This window comes from Capsicum annuum, chromosome 4, assembly GCF_002878395.1.
Source record: "Capsicum annuum cultivar UCD-10X-F1 chromosome 4, UCD10Xv1.1, whole genome shotgun sequence".
Taxonomy (NCBI): Eukaryota; Viridiplantae; Streptophyta; class Magnoliopsida; order Solanales; family Solanaceae; genus Capsicum; species Capsicum annuum.
The window spans coordinates 215,360,572-215,380,536 of record NC_061114.1 but is presented as its reverse complement, the minus strand read 5'-3'; the positions used below and the strand labels follow the sequence as shown (position 1 = coordinate 215,380,536).

The 19,965-nt window shown below is 32.0% G+C and overlaps 1 protein-coding gene across 2 annotated transcripts in view; it reads left to right on the top strand.

The window, feature by feature from the left end:
• Positions 1-4,670, top strand: part of LOC107867377 (proline iminopeptidase) — a 33,774-nt gene extending 29,104 nt beyond the window's left edge. For both annotated transcript variants that reach the window (XM_016713571.2, XM_016713572.2), the window contains exons 10-11: positions 2,524-2,598; positions 4,239-4,670. In XM_016713571.2, the coding sequence (XP_016569057.1) occupies positions 2,524-2,598; positions 4,239-4,328 (165 nt within the window). In that variant the 3' untranslated portion in view covers positions 4,329-4,670. The remainder of the gene's footprint in view (positions 1-2,523; positions 2,599-4,238) is intronic.
• The last annotated feature ends 15,295 nt before the right edge of the window (positions 4,671-19,965 follow it).

Sequence of the window (19,965 nt, the reverse complement as noted above, 5' to 3'; positions counted from 1 at the left end):
CGGGATGTACTACGAGCTTGACCGATCGTAACGCAACTTGAAAATCGAAAAACGGAGGTCGGAAAGGTCGCCAAATAAATCCCCGAAGTTTGGAAGTATAAAAATGAGACCAAGTCTTGAGAACTTAGCAAAATATTCTAAGTGTTAGAGCTCGTAAAGCTTAATGAGCTGAATTTTAGACTTAGGATTTTACGGGGTCTTACAGTAGTCAATATAGTCTGTTGCAATTAAAGTTATAGATATAGATGATCCATCCCTGAAATCAGGTGCGAACAAAATATCATTTTCGTTATGAGCAATATTTGTTGTGTATCTAGGTGGTCATTATCTTGTGGAGGCATGATTTATCAATAAAAAAATTTAGAAACCAGTTGTGACAAAAAACTGGCAGAGATTTTTTTTCATGTTTCTGCGATTTTGTTTTGTAGAATTTGTTTCCGCAATTCTGCTATTTAGATTTTTTGGGGGGGGGTTTCTGCGATTCTGTTTTGCAAAATCTTTTTTGAGAAAAAGAAGGAAAATTAGAGAAAGGAGGACTCTGATACCATGAGAAATTAGAGGGAGAATAGAAGAGAATTTAAGAATTTGTGTCTTGATTATTTCCTCAAGCTGGTGAGATTAAATAGTGTTACAAAGAATGTAAATAAGGAAGAGAACTTTTTGAGAACAAATAAATAGGGAAAGAAACTGTTAAGAATATTACACAATATTCTAGATTTCTAAATATCAATTAAACTGAAGTATTTTTAGGTATTGAGGTTGTTCAGTCTAGATCAAGTATTGTTATTTCACAACACAAGTATGCCTTGGACATTCTTGAGGATACGTGATGTGGACCCATTGGACCCGGTTGATAAACTCATAGGGGTAACCACTCATTAATCTTGGAAGATATAGATGGATGGTTAGTAAATTGAATTATCTCACAGTGATTAAACCTTACATTTCTTTTCATGTGAGTGTTGTAAGCTTGTTTATGGATTCCCCCTATGATAGTCATTGGTATGCAGTTGTTCACATATTGCAATATAGAAAGTAAGCTCTAGGTACAGAACTACTCTTTGAGGTTCGAGGTCATGAGCAAATCATTGGATATAATGCTGAATGGGCCGGATCACTTTCGAATAGACATTCTAGATTCGGATAATGTGTTTAATAACAGGAGGTAATTCTGTGGTAGCTCTATCTAGTGCAGAAGCAGAATATTGAGCAATGACTGTAGCAACTTGCGAGCTAGTTTGGATTAAGCAGTTGCACAAAGGATTTTAAAAAATCAATAAGATGGAACCATAAATTGGGATGAGATATTTAATTTTCAATTGTCTTAAACATTTCAATTGATGACGACTTAAATATGCATATTACCTTCATATCGCATCAAATCTTGTATTTCTACTGATATGACTAAGCACATTGAGATTGATTGTTACTTTTTTGAGAAAAGATATCTCTTTTTTAGATATTTTTTCAAAATTTGTAAATTCGAGTTGATCAGCTAGTAGATATTTTCATTAAGTCCCTCACTAGTCCTCATATGAGTTACATCTGTAACAAGCTCAATACATGTGACTTGTATGCACTAGTTTGAGGGGAAGTGTTAGAATAGGAATAGGAATAGGAATAGGAAGAGGAATAAGATTTGTATATACTATATAGTATCCTACATGGAAAAGGATTGAGATGTAGTGTCTATAAATAGGGCTCAACGTAGCTATGTAGATACACAGCTCAATAATATTCTCCTGTATTTCTCGCAAAAACCATAAGTACCACCATAAATTTTGTTATCAGTCATCCATCTGATCTTTCATGACTTTAGTTGTTGAATCTGCTATTGTTCATTATGGCCGTGATCACATAATATGATAGGTCCCTTGGTTAGTTGGAAGGAAGGAGGAAGGATTAAGCCTGTAGTTGCAATGAGGAGCAGGATGGTGAGCTGCTCTGTGGTATTAAGACAATTGCGAATAGGGCCAGGAAAGAGGAGTATGATAGAAATGGGATTGCTTGATTGAATATAAGAAGAGGATTTTGTTTCGTTACAGATTTCTAAAGTTTAGTAGGTGATTTTAATATTTAATAGGGTATTTATTTTCTTTTAAATTATATTTTTCATTACCACATTTTCCCTAAAACCTACTAATATAGTTTAATTGACCATAGGAGTAAAGAGCTGGTCAAGGCTTTCTGATCTTATGTTGCCGGAAATGGAAGTGCATTAAATTTTCATAGTGCTTCTTGATGCGTTTATCATGTGAGTTTTTACCTAGACCGTTCCTTAAGTGCAGTTGACAACTGTGCGGTCCTCAAATATTGAAACTATTAACCAAACATGTACTTTCAAGTAGTCAGATGTGGCTATGCTCAACTGTTTTCTTGTCATTATATATTATCAATAAGACATATATTCTGTAATATGTTTCTCTTTATGACTAGCCTGAATGTTATATATTTGTTCACGCACTTGAGGTAATTGTGTTCTTGGATAATCTGAGTACAAGAGAATCTTTGTAACACCTTCAGGGAAGATATGATGTTTGCTGTCCAATGATGTCAGCATGGGATCTTCATAAAGCTTGGCCAGAGGCAGAGTTCTTAGTAAGTTACAAATGATTTTCTGAGTTACATAAACTTAATAAGGGATGATTTCACAGACCTCCCTCCAGGTTTGGCCTAATAACACTCACCTCCCTTGTTGTATGCAATATTACGCTTACCTTCCTTGTTCCAATTTTTTTTGGTAACATTATCTGAACTTATTTATAATTAATATTAAGTAATAATAATCTGACCAGTATACCTTTGCTGATCTCTCTCTCTCTTAAGGTTTAGGATGAATAGAACATCAGAACACGCTTCTAGAAAGTTTGATCGTGGGAAAAAATGCAGAAACTTCCTTTCAATTCACTTTCTTTTTGATGTGTTTTAAGAAATAAGATCCCTAACCATGTATTTCCAGAAGTGGCATAACATGTTCTGCTTTTTCAATCGAAAACGTTGTTGCAAAACTTATGCCATTTAAGTGGATGTGATCCAAAATATATTAGCAATTTTCTCTAAGATCTCCATGTATGCTTGGATTTTACCTTACCTCTCTAGACATATGCCATGGTTTATTGAAACTCTGGTATCCCTCTAGCATTTTCCCCTTTCTAATATTGTATGCTTTTGATTATTTTATTTTATAATGAACTTTTTTTTTATAGAAAATAAATGATAAATTAAAATAACAAAGAGAAATTAAATAACTCATGAGACAAAAAATTGTTTGGAGGTCGCAAACTGGTGAGATTTGGCAAAAAATTTGTTATTGGAAACTGTAGCAAAGGATTGGGTAATGCATGCTAAGCTCTAATGACGAGAGTCTATGGAAAAAGTAATTAGGTTTTTGTTGTAAAGAAATTAGTTAAAGAAGACATTCAATAAGTTAATCAATCACAATAAGTATAAAATTTTAGAAGGGTAAATTAGTGATTCGATTTTTTAAAAAATTAATAATAAATAGATTAAAGCAATCGTTACAGAAAGACTTGAACTGTTTACTCTGGTGAGGAGGCACAAAAAGATGGGTCATTACCTTTTTGGGCCTCCCTAAAAAAATATGAGATGTTTAACTACATATGTTTTGTATATTACAAATATATATATAATATTCAAATTGTATACATAAATATACCTGATCAGTGTGCATGTCTTGAGGAGGAGGTTATTTTAATTTTTCTTAACCAGCTGAACGGAAGAGGTTATGAGCCAAGCCAAAGGGGCTTGTACAAGAATTATGAAACAACAAAAGGACCTTCGAGTATAAAACTGATAGATTTGCCTATAGTCATTGAATTGAGATTTCTATGAAGAGTTGGGATGCGACTCAGACCAATTAAACATTAATTTCATATTGAAAACCTGTAGGTTGATGTTAATTTGGATGTGGGGCATGAAAACTCATCCTAACTGAAGACATGCACTTTAGGAATGAGTTCAATCGTATGGGTTATTGGATTCATCCTTTCGGAAGGCCATGATTTGAACCCCTTCACCTCTAGGGATTTGGATGATACTGTTAAATTAGCACTAACCATCATTACCTTGAAAAGAGATAATAGCTGAAGAAATGAAGCTTCCTTTTATCAAAGGAAAACTGAGTTTCTGTGTAACGAGGGTTTCATAAAAAAGATTTTCCACTTTTGTGTACGAGGTCATATTATTTGCAACTGACATTTTCTGCCGTGTGATAATAGGTTGTCCCTGGAGCAGGTCATTCGGCAAATGAAGCAGGAATAGCAGCAGAACTTGTTGCAGCTAATGAAAAACTGAAAAAGCATCCTTGAAGGAGTTTCTTGAGTGCAAGTGCCCGCTAGTCATGGACATTAGACATTGGCATGGATGTTTGTTAAGAGTTAGTATCCTTTTATTCCAGTTTCTAGCTGTCTCTTAGTATATGAACTAAGAGCACAGGTGTGGAAGAAAGAAAGTTTGAATTTAAAAAAACGCCAGAGAGTTCTCTCTATGTACGACCATAGCACGAGGCCATAGGATTATTTTATTTAAGATGCTCTCTCCATCTCTTTTTATTTGCTCCATTTGGGTTGTGCTTATATCCTAAATATTTAAACAAAATCTTTCTATTATGTCATTGTTCAATAAATGTAATCTTTATTGATTTGGAAACAGATATAAATTTTAATTAGTACTATATTGTTAAATTATTTTTAATTTTATAGGAGTAAGAGATTTATTAAGAGGGTGTGTTCAATTCAAATTGATTTATAGGAGGGAACATGCTATTTGATCTGAGGAATATTGTTGGGAATTAGTTTCAATTTCCGATCATGGACACAAAATAGAGATAATATTCTTAACTTTTTCCTCCTATTTGTTTTACTAGTTATGTGTTTCGCACGTATAATTTAAAATTAAATGATTTTATTTATTGCGATGATTTTAATGAAGTGCAAAAAGTTTAAATCACTTCTTAACGATCCTTCACATTTTAATATGATAACGCAAATATAACATATCACCAGAAGTTTCAAGAGGTTAATGGGTCGTTACTTTTGTGTTTGTCATGCGATACTTCTTTTTCTTGCTGCTAGAGGCTAAGAGAGACATATTGATTTGAATTATATTTGTAGTACGATTATTTTTTTAATATTTAAAATATATTTTTATTTTAAAAGTTAAAATCTTTAGAAAATCTTTGATTATTTTCTTAAAATTTTAAAAATTTTGTCACTTCTTATTCTAATACTTTGATTTAGAATTTATACACTAATAAAAAAGGTATTAATTGTCACTAATTCTAATAAGGAGAGGTTTTGTCACAAATAGTTGATTAATTTTTAACTTATAAATATTTTAAATATAGTGAAAAGATAATTTTGTTTAAAACAAGTACTGAAGGCAAAAGAATCAAAGGTCATTCTCAATTTTAATATATTAGTTATAATTATTAATTATAATTATAATTATATTTGCAGTACGATTTTTTTTTTTTTTCCATATTTAACATCTTTCCTTATTGAGAAAATACCCTATTACCCTCTTGAACTATACCCAAAACAACTGTGACACACCTCAACTTAAAGGGGGCCCTATTACCCCCTCTGAATTAATTAAAAGTGTAATTTTGACACCCTTAGTGCCTACGTGGCACATACGTGGCACAACACACAAAAGTGTCCACGTAGGCACTAAGGGTGTCAAAATTACACTTTTAATTAGTTCAGGGGTAATAGGACCCCCTTTAAGTTGAGGTGTGTCTCTGCCGTTTTGGGTATCGTTCAGGGGGTAATAGGGTATTATCTTTTCCTTATTTTTAAAATTAAATCTTTGATTACTTAATACTTTTAAACATTTGGTACTTATATTTTCTTATTCTAATGCACATGTGTCTCATGTTAATTAATAAAATAATATATAAAAAATTATTTAAAATATATATAAAAAAATGAATTTGACTTTATAATAAATGGTATATCTATTCAAATGAGGCTTTGATCACGCGCAAAGCACAAAAGCTCTTAACCATTATTAATCAATAATAAAGTAATAAAATAATGACTCAAATTTCATGTATAATAGTATAAACCAAAAAGGAGAAAAAAAAATAAAAATATTTTCGATACTTAAAATTGATTTCAAGTTACTAAGTTAATGATGAAACTCTTTAAAATTAATTATAAAAAAATTATAAATTTATATTAAAAGTATTCTAAAAAGACATCTTGCAAAAAAAAAAAAAAACAGTGAGACAAAAACACGGTATAACATTTGCTATGAAAGCCTTTGTTGCTTTAGAATGCAAATCAGGGACTATGTAACCTCACTAATTTTCGTTCTTACCACTCTTCGATTTTATTTTTTCACTTTCCTTTTCATAGCAAAGCACTGTTAGGGTTTTTGCCCTGATTTTTCTACTATATTTAAGTTTTACTTTTTCTTAGAAAGAAAATAAAAGTTACCATAATTACTTTTACTTTTCCTGAAAGAAAAAATATAATTCTTTTCCATATTTAGCTAACCTCTTTTTTGGAGGAAAGGTTTTTGACATCTATAAATAGAAGACCCCCTTCTCATACCATAACACAATAACATCCATAATGTAGTTTTTAAAGTGTCTTTGTTTAGGGGGAGATTTTCTCTCTAATAATTTTATGTTTTCTTTTATATTAGGTTTTTATATGTAGGCCAATTGAGCAAACTATATAATAATCATGTTTTTAGTATGTTTTTCTTTTCGTCTGATTTATCGTCTCAATAGTTTGCAACTAATAGCTTCCGCATGACGCCCTCTCAATTTCGAATCCAACAAGTGGTATCAAAGCTTACTGTTCAATGGTCCAATGATGTGGTGAGACGAGATTAAACAAATTCAAAGCGGTTTCAAAATTAAGCTGCAACCAATTTGATGATAATGAAGATATATGTCCAAAAGCAACATGTGGAGATCATTGTCAATCATATTTTCAACAATCCTGCTGTCACATATTTAAAAATAAAGCTCACTTTTAACCTTGCAAAAGGGCTCCAATATTTTTAACCCGAAAAGGGCTAATATATTTTTTAACCCCAAAAACTCCATTTTTAAACATGCCAAACAACAGTGATATGCGAAGAATATATATGAAGAACGAAGATCATGCACAAGAAGAAGGAGGATCAAGAATATTTTGAAGAAAATCAAGCCAAAAAGGGGAGATTTGTTAGGGTTTTTGCCCTGATTTTCTTACTATATTTAAGTTTTACTTTTTTTTTAGAAGGAAAATAAAAGTTATCATAATTACTTTTACTTTTCCTGAAAGAAAAAATATAATTCTTTTCCATATTTGGCTAACCTCTTTCTTGGAGGAAAGGTTTTAAACATCTATAAATAAAAGACTCCCTTCTCATACCATAACACAATAACATCCATAATGTAGTTTTTAAAGTGTCTTTGGTTAGGGGGAGATTTTCTCTCTAATAATTTTATGTTTTCTTTTATATTAGGTTTTTATATGTAGGTCAATTGGCCAAACTATATAATAATCATGTTTTTAGTACGTTTTTCTTTTCGTTTGATTTATCGTCTCAATAGTTTGCAACTAATAGCTTCCACATGACGCCTTCTCGATTTCGAACCCAACAAGCACAACTATTAAGCTGAGACAAAAACTCCATTAATAAAATTTCGAAACAAACTTCTAAACATAGTATTTCTTTAGTTACTTTTTTGGGGCCTTCACTTGAGGAAAGAAATCAACTACGCGAAAGAAATTATTATTTCAAGTTTCATTAAACTATGCAAATTTTATATATTCATTCAAAGATTACAGAATAAATAACATATTATTATTATATTTAAGTTTTATCATCCCTTCTCTCCTCTACTTCACTTTAAGCAAATTTTATTATTAAACAAAAAAAAAGGCATGAGATAAACCTTGATTTTTTTGGCTACTTTATTCGACGACAACAATATGCTTGTTTCATCCATTTTTTTAATATGAAATTTTCAGCTGACAAAGAAAACATGAAAAATTATCAAAAAAGAAGAATCCATTGTCAATTGTTAATATAATTAAAATTAAAGCTATTAACTAAAAGAAAAAAAGAAGGCCAAAAAGGATGATGATAGTGAGTGCAAGAAGATGATTGATTAAAACGATAATAAAATAAGAAGAATAACATAAAAGTAGAAGAAGCCGATGTTTCTTATCAAATTTAATCGAAAATATTACTTACATAAAATTTTTACCTTCATTTTTTGGCTACTTTATTCAAAGACAACAATATGCTTGTTTCATCCAATTTTCTTATCTAAAATTTCCAACAAAAAAAAATATGAAAAATTATTAAAATGGAAGAATCCATTATCAAATGTTGATTATTAAAACTATTAACTAAAACAAAAAAATAAAGTCAGAAAGGATGATCATTCAAGATGACTAATTGAAACGATCACAAAATAAGAAGAAAACATAAAAGTAGAAAAAGTCAATGTTTCTCGTCAAATTTGATTGAAAATATTACTTAAAATTTTTACCTTCATTTTTTGGCTACTTTATTCTAAGACAACAATATATTTGTTTCATCCAATTTTCAACTGAAAAAAAAATGAAAAATTATTAAAATGAAAGAATTCATTGTCAAATGTTGATTATTAAAACTATTAACTAAACAAAAAAATAAAGCCAGAAAGGATGATCATAGTGAATGCAAGAAGGTGACTAATTGAAACAATAGCAAAATAAAAAGAAAACATAAAAATAAAAAAAAACAATGTTTCTTGTAAAATTTGATCGAAAATATTACTTAAATAGACTTTAATAATTTTTTTATTTAAGGTAAATTCTAATTAATTTAAAAGTATTAAATTCATGATTTCTTATCTTGATCAAATAAAGATCTTAATTAATTTTTAAAAAATAAATAATGTATAATATTGATTTCTGTTAAAGAATAATCCTAAATCAGTCGTAAAAATCAACTTTGGTAAAAAAATAAAATTAAAAAGAAAGTCCTTAATCCTAAATCTATACAAACGTATGTATTGCTAACATCCGCACACTTTTTAACTAATCAAATTTTTTTGTGCGCTTTTTTAGTAGAAAAAAAAAACATTTACTTCCTTAATTATTAGATTTTTTTTCAAATAATTCTTACCATATATTTGTTGTTAGTTGTTATCATATACTTTAGGACTTCATAATTAGTAAAACTTACCATATATATTAGGACTTCTTACTTTAAAATATTATAAATATAATTAAATAATAATTTAAGAAAAGGGTGAAAAGACAATTTTATCTTTAATATATTATAGATAACTTTCGATTTTGATAGGGTTGTACCAGGGATAGACTCTTAGCCCTTTTTTATTTGCCTTGGCGATGAATGTTTTGACGCGTCATATTCAAAGGGGTGGATGCCTTGGTGTATGCTCTTTGCGGATGATGTGGTATTGATTGACGAAACTCGGGGAGGGGTTAATGATAAGTTGGAGATTTGAAAAATGACCTTTGGGTCTAAAGGATTTCGTTTGAGCAGGACCAAGACGGAGTACTTGGAGTGTAAGTTCAGCGATGTGTCGCAGGAGGCTGATATGGTTGTAAACCTGGACTCTCAGGCCATTTAGAAAAGAGAGAGTTTCAAGTATCTGGGGTCTATGATTCAAGGCAATGGGGAGATTGATGAGGATGTCACGCATCGTATTGGGGTAGGGTGGTTGAAATAGAGGCTCGCTTCGAGATTTTATGTGATAAGAAGGTGTCCCCGAAGCTTAAAGGTAAGTTCTATAAAGTGGCAGTCCGACGGGATATGTTGTATGGAGCGGAGTGCTGGTCAGTTAAGATCTTCCATATCCAAAAGTTAAAGGTAGCGGAGATGAGGATGTTGCGATGGATATGTGGTCGTATCAGGAAAGATAGGGTGAGAAATGAGATTATTCGAGAGAAGGTGAAAGTGGTCTCGATGGAGGACAAGATGCGAGAAGTGAGGTTACGTTGGTTCGAGCAAGTGATGAGGAAGGGTTCTGATGCTCCAGTGCGAAGGTGTGAGACACTGGCTATGGATGATTTTAGGCGGGATAGAGGTAGACCGAAGAAATTTTGGAGGGAGGGGATTAGACATGCTATGGAACAGTTATAGCTTACGGAGGACATGACCCTTGATAGAAAGATATGGAGGATGCGGATTAGGGCATAGGTTTAGGGGGTGGGAGTGCGTCGATAACAGTAGGGGTGCTCTTTATTTGGTTATGAAGTTTCTTGTTCGTGGGTGGAGTGTTGTCTATGATTTCAAATATATAGTTTCTAATAGTATCTTGTGGCTCTAGAATTATCTTATGGCTAGCGTTGTTAGTTTATTTTACCTGTACAAGTTTATATACATTTAGTTTTGTGTTTGCTATATTGTTATTGGTTCTAAGCCGGGAGTTTATCAAAAACAACCTCTCTACTTCACCTGAGGTAGTGGTATGGTCTGCGTACACTCTACCCCCAGACCTCACTAGGTGGGAATACACTGGGTATGTTGTTGTTGTTGTTGTATATTATAGATAACTAATAAGAAAATAATTGGCACTATTATTTTTTTCGTATTAAATTATTTGTTATTGTTACATGTTGCAATATCTAATTAATAGTTTTCATATTTGTATGTAATTGTCGTAATTTAACCATAATTCTTATGAAAAATTGGTCCCACAAACCAAATAGGAGACAAAATTAGAGAAAAGTACGTAGAAAAATTTTCAAATGAAATAATTTATTTCTTAGGATTAAAAGAATCCTAGTTCTAATCATATATAGTTTTGTATTTTAGGACTCCTTATATATAATTCTCTTTCTATATATTTTTCTTTTATCATAAATTTGAGGATTCCTTAATTATAAATATTAAATATAATTATTTAATAATTTAAGAAAATAAGTGAAAAAATTATTTTGTCTATTGCAGAGATTTTTAATGAAGGGTAAAAAGTTTAAATCACTTTTTTAAGGGATCCTCACACTTTTAATAGATTATAGATTATAGATTATAGATACAGATATAGATTTTTCAAATCTTCTTAAAATCGACTTTAATTCTTAAACTAATGAAAAATGTTTTAGCTATCCTTAATTCTAATAAGAAGAGGTTTTACTATTTCAACTCTTAAATATAAAAAAATGGTGAAAAAATAATTTGGTTAAAACAAACAATACTTCTAAGATTTCTAAAGCCTTTTGATGGCAACAATTTCCTCCCTTTTTTAGACAAAGTTAGTACGCACTGGCGGACACCATTACTATTTTTCAAAGCAGGAAATTTTAACTTATTTGGGACAATGAATTGAGGCGGTAGAAAAATTTAAAAATTAAGTGTAGATGGTTCAATTCTTAATTCTTGAGTATGAGCCATTATTTTTAGATTAAATATTAAGGGAATGAGTTTTATATCCTCAAGTTTTGGGACTTACACTTTGACTCATCTAGTCATCTATTATATAAAACCCTAAAATTAAAAAAGGAGGGAAAAAACAACAATGCTAAGTTCTTTTCTCTCTCTTCGTGTGTTTCTGCATTGTTGTTCGTTGTTGATTCTTGGATCCTGTTTTTTTATCATCTTCTTCTACTACTGCTTGTCGTATCACTGTTGTTGTTGTTGTTGTTGTTATTGTTGTCGCTACTAGATCAAATTTTGTTCGTAAATCACTGACATTACTTTTTGGTAAGTAAAGCAATGATTTTTAGTTCAATTTCACATCTGGGTATATCTGCAGTTTTTTTCAATAATTTTTAATAGCGTATCAAACAACCGTTGTATTCATTTACATTTGTTGGATTGTTCCAACAACTGTTATATTCATTCTACAACTGTTGGATTGTTTTCACAACTGTTAAAGTAATTGCAATAGGTAAATCATTTATTGCAACACATGACTCATTTGTTGCAACAGATGACCTACCAGTTGGGTTCACGTTATAAGAGCTGAATCCAACAGGTAAGTGCAATAGATAAGTCATCTATTGCAACAGATGACCCATATGTTGGATTAAGCTACAGGTTTTGAACATTAATCCAACATATAAGTCCTCTGTTACAACAAATGACCTACTTGTTGGATTCATCTTACATTAGTTGGCAAAGCTGGTTCAAAATTAGAAGCTTAATCCAACATGTAAGTTATCTGCTGCAATAGATGAGTTATCTATTGCAATAAGTGACTTATCTGTTGCAACAAATGACTTATCCGTTGGATTCATCTTCTGTTTCTGAACATGTATCCAACAAGTGAGTCATCTGTTGCAACAGATGACTTACCTGTTGGATTCATGTTATAGCAGGTGACAATATAAGAATAGAATCAGAAGCCTTTGTTGGGACAATGATAGTGCATATAATTTTGTTATTGTATATAGCCAACAACTTTACTATACTATTATTATTGGGTTTTTTAACAAATTTTTTTAGGTACAGTTAATGGAGGATTCAATAACAATAGGTGTTGATTGTCATGATGAGTAAATCGAGAAGAATCATCGATTTATTTGGAGTTGAAATGATGGTGACATGTTAAAGACGATAGCTATAACAGTCCAAAGAGATGTATTATATGATGATTTTGTGAACTTAATCATTAAAATTGTGGACTAAACTGTTAATCAAATGATTTTGTCTATCAGTTGCATGCACAACTCTTTTGAAAATCAGAGGGTCCTATTTTGACCCAAGCAAATCGAGAAGAAGTCGAATAAAGAGGAGGCGTGGAGCCGAGGAATTATTTCCAATAAGAAAATAATAATGTAACCACTCGAGGCTATCCCCTGAACATCGTACAATGCTTAGGACTACAAGTAGTTCCAAAACTAACCCATGATATCTCCTCAACACTGAACCATGAATAGTCACTTAAAACATGAGCGAAAACTTGCATCAATAATTTGAATTCAAAAAGAGTAAACAATCTCAACTAAACACTGTGAATCAACATCAATTGAAACTCATGAAAATCTAAAAAAAATAAAATCAACTGACTAGTCTTGACAAGCCTCGAAGTTTACTGAAGATTCACTGGGATAGACCTCAGCTGACTGATGTGCTATAGAAATATAGGACTTTCGACGCTTAAAACAAGGAAAATATGCAAGTTTCTGAGGTTATTTTGTTAGATATGATGTGTTTTGGGTGTGTTTTGCAGAAACCATGTCATGGATGTTAAGTTTGTTAAAAAGATGAAAAAAGGTATTTTTGGCTACTTTTTGAAGCAATTATAGATGATCGGGACACTTTTCGACTTGTTTGTGATCGAAGCATGTTAGTAAATTGAAGAAGAACTAAAAGGATGACTCCCGACACTTACTAAGTCAGCATGTGTCCCGCAGGTAAGACCTATGGACCACAAGTAGACAAAGCAAGTTCCAGAAATTCAAAATCCCGACAGATAACCTGCAGGATTTTTTTACTCGGTACCTGCTCTCACCCTATTGACCGCAGGTACTACCTGCGCCTAGGGTCAGGGCGTAAGGAAGGACACCATTCCTTCTTTTGTCCTAAGTTCTGTCTTTGTGATACTTGATAGAGTCATTCCTCAAAAATAGTCTCCCTTATTTAAATAAGAATCCTAGCAAGCCCCCAAGTAAGCTTCGCTGCCTAATCAACTTAAAAGTTGTTGCATTTGATCCAATGAATCAAACAACTCTTCAAAAATCTGCAAGAATAAAAAATTGTAAGATAAACACAACATGCCATTTTTACCTTACAAGGACTTGGGCAGATGAAGGGGACTTGTACCTTTTTTTGAAAACTTTGAAAAACTAACCATGTCACTTTTGTGAACAACCCTGGGGATTTTCTTTCTTTATTTTCAAAGGACGGGAGTAATTTATATTCAATTCTATTCTTAATTGGTTAGGGAGGACTAGAATTGTTACCTCCTTTTTTTAAAATTTGATTGTGTCTATCAAACCTGAGAGTTGATGAGGTCCCCCATCTCCCAGCATCAATTACAGCATTGTAAAAGAGAGATTATGTTTAATAATATCAAGGAATATCCAAAAAATTTTAGGAGCAAGCCCATACTCCCTCAAGTTCCAACTGCTCCAACAAGGGTTAGGCCAGCTAGCCTCTTGCAACATTCTTCAAAAACTTCTTGTTTGAACCAAAGGTCTACCGGAAATAATCTCTCTACCCCACAAAGGTAGGGGTAAGATCTGCTTATATCCGATCTAGCCAGACCCAACTTGTGGGATTAATAGATGTTGTTTTAAGGACATATATTTAAGAGAAAATACTTAAAGACCCCCTGATCTTGTCCGAGTTTTTTAAAAAGACACTTAGACTTTAGATACGATCTATTACCCTACGATTCTTCTTGAATCCATTGTAAATACACCATTTTGACTTAAATTTTAGCTCTGTGCATAGTCACGCATGTCAGACGCGTGAACGATTAAAATGTGACCTAGTTCACCAATTAAAATCCACCATGTGTCAATTAATTATCAAAAAAATTAAATTTCCTTCTTCTTTTCCACTTTAAAACTTGAACCTCCTCTGCCATTAACATAGTCGTTGGCTATTTTGAAGAAAAATGTTGTGTCTCTTTCTTAATATTTTCTCAACAAAATCAACCTTAAAAGGTAAGATGTTTTCGTTTATGTTGTAATTTCTAAAAAAATTAGTCGTAAAAGCTTTAATTTCGTCTCAATTTTAAAATTTTTTTTGAAATCGTGTTAACTTTTGTGACTAGATGTTTGCGAAAACTAGTTTTATAATGTCAAATTCAATCTTGAATCGAATTTGTAATAACGAGAATGATCCCATGTTTTGTGTAAAAATGCGATGCAAACATGGATACTTACTGTCAATGAAAACATAATGATCGGAGGACAACCCAAGTTGAAGATTTTGGTCTTGTCCATGCTATCGTGTATGTCCTATACATATTTTCTTATTTTTCCTCTTGTTTCTATTCAATTGATTTATTTATGGCCCTTTTTAGGAGAAATCATGCAACTTCTTTAGATAGAGGGACCCAAAAAAGATTGATTTATGATCGAAGACAATTATTCCGAGACTGGCAAAGAGAATCAAAGAGTTGGAAAAAGCATTGGTATTTTATGAAAGTAATGGCAAATGGGTGGTGAAGGAGAAGAAGATCAAATGTTGTAATTGAAAGCTCATCGTCGTGATTGTTGTAGTGTTTTTTCTATTTTGGACAACCAAGAGAACGGATGATAACATCCAACAAACACGTAGTATATGCATTCATATTTGCATCAATTTCACTAAATTATGACCTAAAACTATATTTTTTCCCAAAAAAATACAACTTCGAAAAAGCCATCAAATCGACAAAAATTCAACAAAGACGTTGTACATGCATAAGTCAATATGTTCGTATTTGCACCAATTTCACTAAATTATGACCTAAAAAAACAAAACTTTGAAAAAATCATCAAACGTTAGAGACATCAAAACTAAAATGCACAAAACCCTAACCTGTAAAATCTTCTAGATTATGTATTTCGCCCAACAAATTTATCTCCCAAAGACCTTCAGTCTCCTTCGAATGTGAGCTTAGAGTGTATGTCGCGAAAGAAATGAAAGAAAAATCAAAGCAGAGAGAAATGGGAAATGAATGAAAATATGTGTTTGGGGATATTTTATTAGAATCGGGTCGGGTTATTGGGCTAAATCCAACCTTTTAATAATTACATTATTATTTAAAGAGAGAGTGCCAACCACGCGCCTAAGGGTTGCTAAAGAATATGGTCAAAATGGTGTATTTACAACGGATTAAAGAAGAATCATGGGGTAATAAGTCGAAAGTAAAGTTAAAGTATCTTTTTAAAAAACTCGGACAAGATCAGGGGTCTTTATGTATTTTCTCTATATTTAATGAAATACCAATTAGTTTCTGATCACATTATTGCAGAATGCATACTAGTTAGTTTCTTGTGTCAAAACAGTACATACTCAATCCATGGACATACACAAGACCAGATAGTTTGCACAAAAAAAAAGAAAAATTCAAGTGAATTAGACCTGGGAAAATGACCAAGGAATAAGCAAAAATACTGACATTTTACCTGACTGCAAACGAGCAGAATCCTGTTGTAGCCTTGAAATAATGCATCCACATGTGGCATAATTAAATATATATGAAGACGCATAGCCCCCACTCCCAAAATACATAATCAAATGTGAAGACATGTGATCTAATTTGCACCTGTTTGGAGTAAAAAACATCAACAAACGCCAAACCAATGTAGAGAGCATATGCCTAATGCGATCAAATATGATAGTTGGACTTCGTTAATTAACAACATTTCACAACAAAATATGATAATACAATCACTCAACACTGAACTACTAAAACTTTTGCAAATGAAACAAGTTCGATTATTTAAAATTAAAATGGCTCACCAGACAAATGACAACTAAAGCATAAATATTGTACGATACAAAAGGAATTGCCCAGCTAAACTAAATAAATTATAAGCACCCAATGAGAAGCTTAGAAGTAAATAGCGGTCTATGTTCGCAGCAACTCTCAGACACTGTGAAGTATCCTTATTGCCAGTATTTTCCACTCCATGTCAACCCTAGAAACCCAATCTTGAATCGGACGGCGAAACGAACAGCAGCAAAAACAAAAGCTCCTCAAAGAATTACCAAATTGAAACATTCAAAGGTTCAGCAAAAACTATAAGAAATAAGCAAGATTCTACCTCCATCCATCTAAGAGACTAAGCCAATCACAAATGTGAACGCATGAATACAATAAAAAATGAGCATAAATATTCAATCCAACCTCTAGCAGAATGAGCAGTTTGCGAGATAGCTATAAGGTATGTAACAGAAAATAGAGTCTGAGGACCACCTAATAAATATCAACAAAAACCAAGCTCCTCAAAAAATTGACAGATTGAAACAGTTAAAATTTCCAATTACGATTTCAAAATCACATATTCTTATAAGCAGTCAATAAATCACAAATGCAGTAAATAATAAAGATTCTACCTATGTGCATCAAATACAATGACAAATTTAAAGTAATGATACAATAACAAAATATGGATAACATTCAATTGGATATTCAATCTCGGATAAAAGAAAGCCATTGTGAAGATTAACATGATGAAATGAAGCACAAAGTCAAGTCGAAGGCCATACATGCTCAAACAGATCACCATGGAAGAAAATCATAATTTTTCAGCTAGGGCTCCAAATATCCCATCTCCCCCATTTTCCTACTGTATAGTAACCAAAACACCAAAGACAGAAAAACAAATCAAAATTCTACCTCCATCCCTGCAACTTAATAAACATAATTTCAACTCATATATGCAATCATCAATTAGCTCAAAAATGCTAAATTGGAGATTCAATCACCAGCAAAATGAAGCCACTCAAAAAATTCTATCTTCCAGTTAAAGCTCTACACTAACCACATTTTCCATGTATACGCTCTTCAATTCATGAAAATTACAACAACAAAAAAAAATAAACTCTACCTTCATGCATCTACAATAAACAGCAAAAAATACAACTTACTCAATTAATACAACCAGTAATTTGAACAAAACTTTACAATTAGAGAATCATGTGGAGATTCATGCTTCTTAAAGCATGGAGTTAATGCTTCATAAAGCATTTTGGTGTAATGCAATGAACAAAGAAATACGTTTCAAACAAAATGAACCTACATATCTGTTCCAAATGAAAAACAAGTATCGGTAACATTTGATTTTATTATACTTTGAGTTAATGATTCTTTAATACCATTAAGATTCATTAATAAAATTTACTTTCTAATCCTATATAAAAGGTTGTCTTTGAAGATATACACACCACAATAAAGAAAGAAACCATCTTTCTCTTTTCCCCTACCTCTTGAATTGTTTTATGCAATTGGTTTGGGCAACCTCTAAACTTCCATCCACGAATGCACGTGTTTAGAAGTAGTTGTGGAACCTTGGAGAGAGGTCATCTAGAAGGATTTGCACCGGAGGCGGGCCGAAATTGCTTTCAAAGCAATGGCTTACCACGACACAGTTTTTGTGACTATTATCTTACTATTATTAATTCCAGTTTCATATCAATATTGTAGCATTTTTTTCAATAATTTGAAAGCGATTTTTGTTACATACAATATTGATAAATGACTCTTTCTTTGAACAAATTTTTTCTGATTTGTCAAAACTCGAACCATCAGGACGAAAATAATTTTAAATGTTGGTCACAAAAACTTTTGATTTTCTTCAAACAATTAGAAGTTGATTATGTTTTGTTTAATGAATCTCTTACTGATAATTCTAACATTACTACTGGATCTAACAATGTTGTGATTGATGATGTTGCTAAAAAGAAATTTAAAAAAGATAACAAAATAGTTAGAGGACATTTGTTGAACCATATGACTAATCATTTGTTTGATTTATTTGTTACTTACAAATCTGCTAAGGAAATATGGGGCAGTTTAGAAAAGAAATATGGTGCTGATGATGCAGGAAAGAAAAAATATGTTGTTGGACAGTGGATTAAACTTTAAATGATTGACAATAAATTAATCATGGAACAAGTCCACGAATATGAAAATTTAACTGTTGATATACTCAATGATGGCATGAAGATATACGAGATTTTTCAGGCTAATGTTCTGCTTGAAAAATTTCCACCATCTTGGAGTGATTACAGAAATCAATTGAAACATAATAAAAAGAATTTAACTCTCCAAGAACTTATTGCTCACATGAGGACCGAGGAGGCAAACCATCTTAAAGATAAGATGAAAGCTCTTTCTCTTAATTCTTCTAAAGCTAACCTTGTGGAATCTTCTGGTACTATTGCAAAAGACAGGTACGAAGGAAAATAAAAGAATGTTCGGAATAAGGAACAAGTGGAAAAAAAATAATTTCAACAAGCAAGAGAGTCAAATTAAAAAATCAAAGGGGACTTGTTTTGTCAGTGAAAAACTTGGCAATAGGGCTATCAAGTGTTATCTAAGAAAAGACAAAAGTCAAAACAGGGAGGACAAAAGCCCACATCTTACAAAGAGTGATGAAGTAATTGCTGCAGTAATCATTGGGGCAAATCTGGTAGCTAACAAGACTGATTGGGTGTTGGACACAGGCGCTTCAAGACATTTCTGCACTAACAAAGAATTATTCCATGACTTTGAGGAATCCACTGATGGTGAGTGCGTCTACATGGGTAACTCCACTACTGTTGGAGTTATGGGTAAAGGAAAATTTTTACATAAATTAACTTCTGAAAAAACTTTAGCCTTGAACAATGCTCTGTATGTTACCTAGCTCCATAGAAACTTAGTTTCTGGAGCACTTCTCAACAAAGTAGGCCTTAAACTTGTTTTTGAAGCTGATAAAATAATTATTTCTCATGGAGGAGACTTTTTGGGAAAGGGATACTTTAATGGGGGTTTATTTGTACAGAACATTGATCAAGAGATTATAAAAATGCAAGTATTTCTAATTCTACTTATATTGTTAAGTCTATTAATTTATGGCATGGTAGATTAGATCATGTTAATATTGCTTCTATTAAAAAATTTAGAAAAATGAGATTAATTCCTATAGTAAATATTGATGATATTTCTAAATGTCCTGTGTGTATAAAAGCAAAGCATGCTAAGAAACCTTTTAAATATGTTACTAGAAGAAAGACTGAATTTCTTAAACTAGTACATTCAGACTTAGCAGATTTCAAGAACACTATTAGCAAAGGTGGGATGAAATATTACATTACTTTTGTTGATGACTTTTTAATACGGAAATTCCTAGCTTGAAACCTTTCACAAAAATCCAAGCATGTGAGTTACAACAACCCAAGCCTTGTTCATATCCTTGGCCGTGTGTGAGGCCCTTGTGAGCCCATCTAAGGGTCTATACTTATTAAAGTGTGAAGAGGCCCACTAAAGCACCCCAAACCCACCCACTTAATGCCAATGGTGTCTTGCTCTTTTGTCCCTCCTTTGTAATT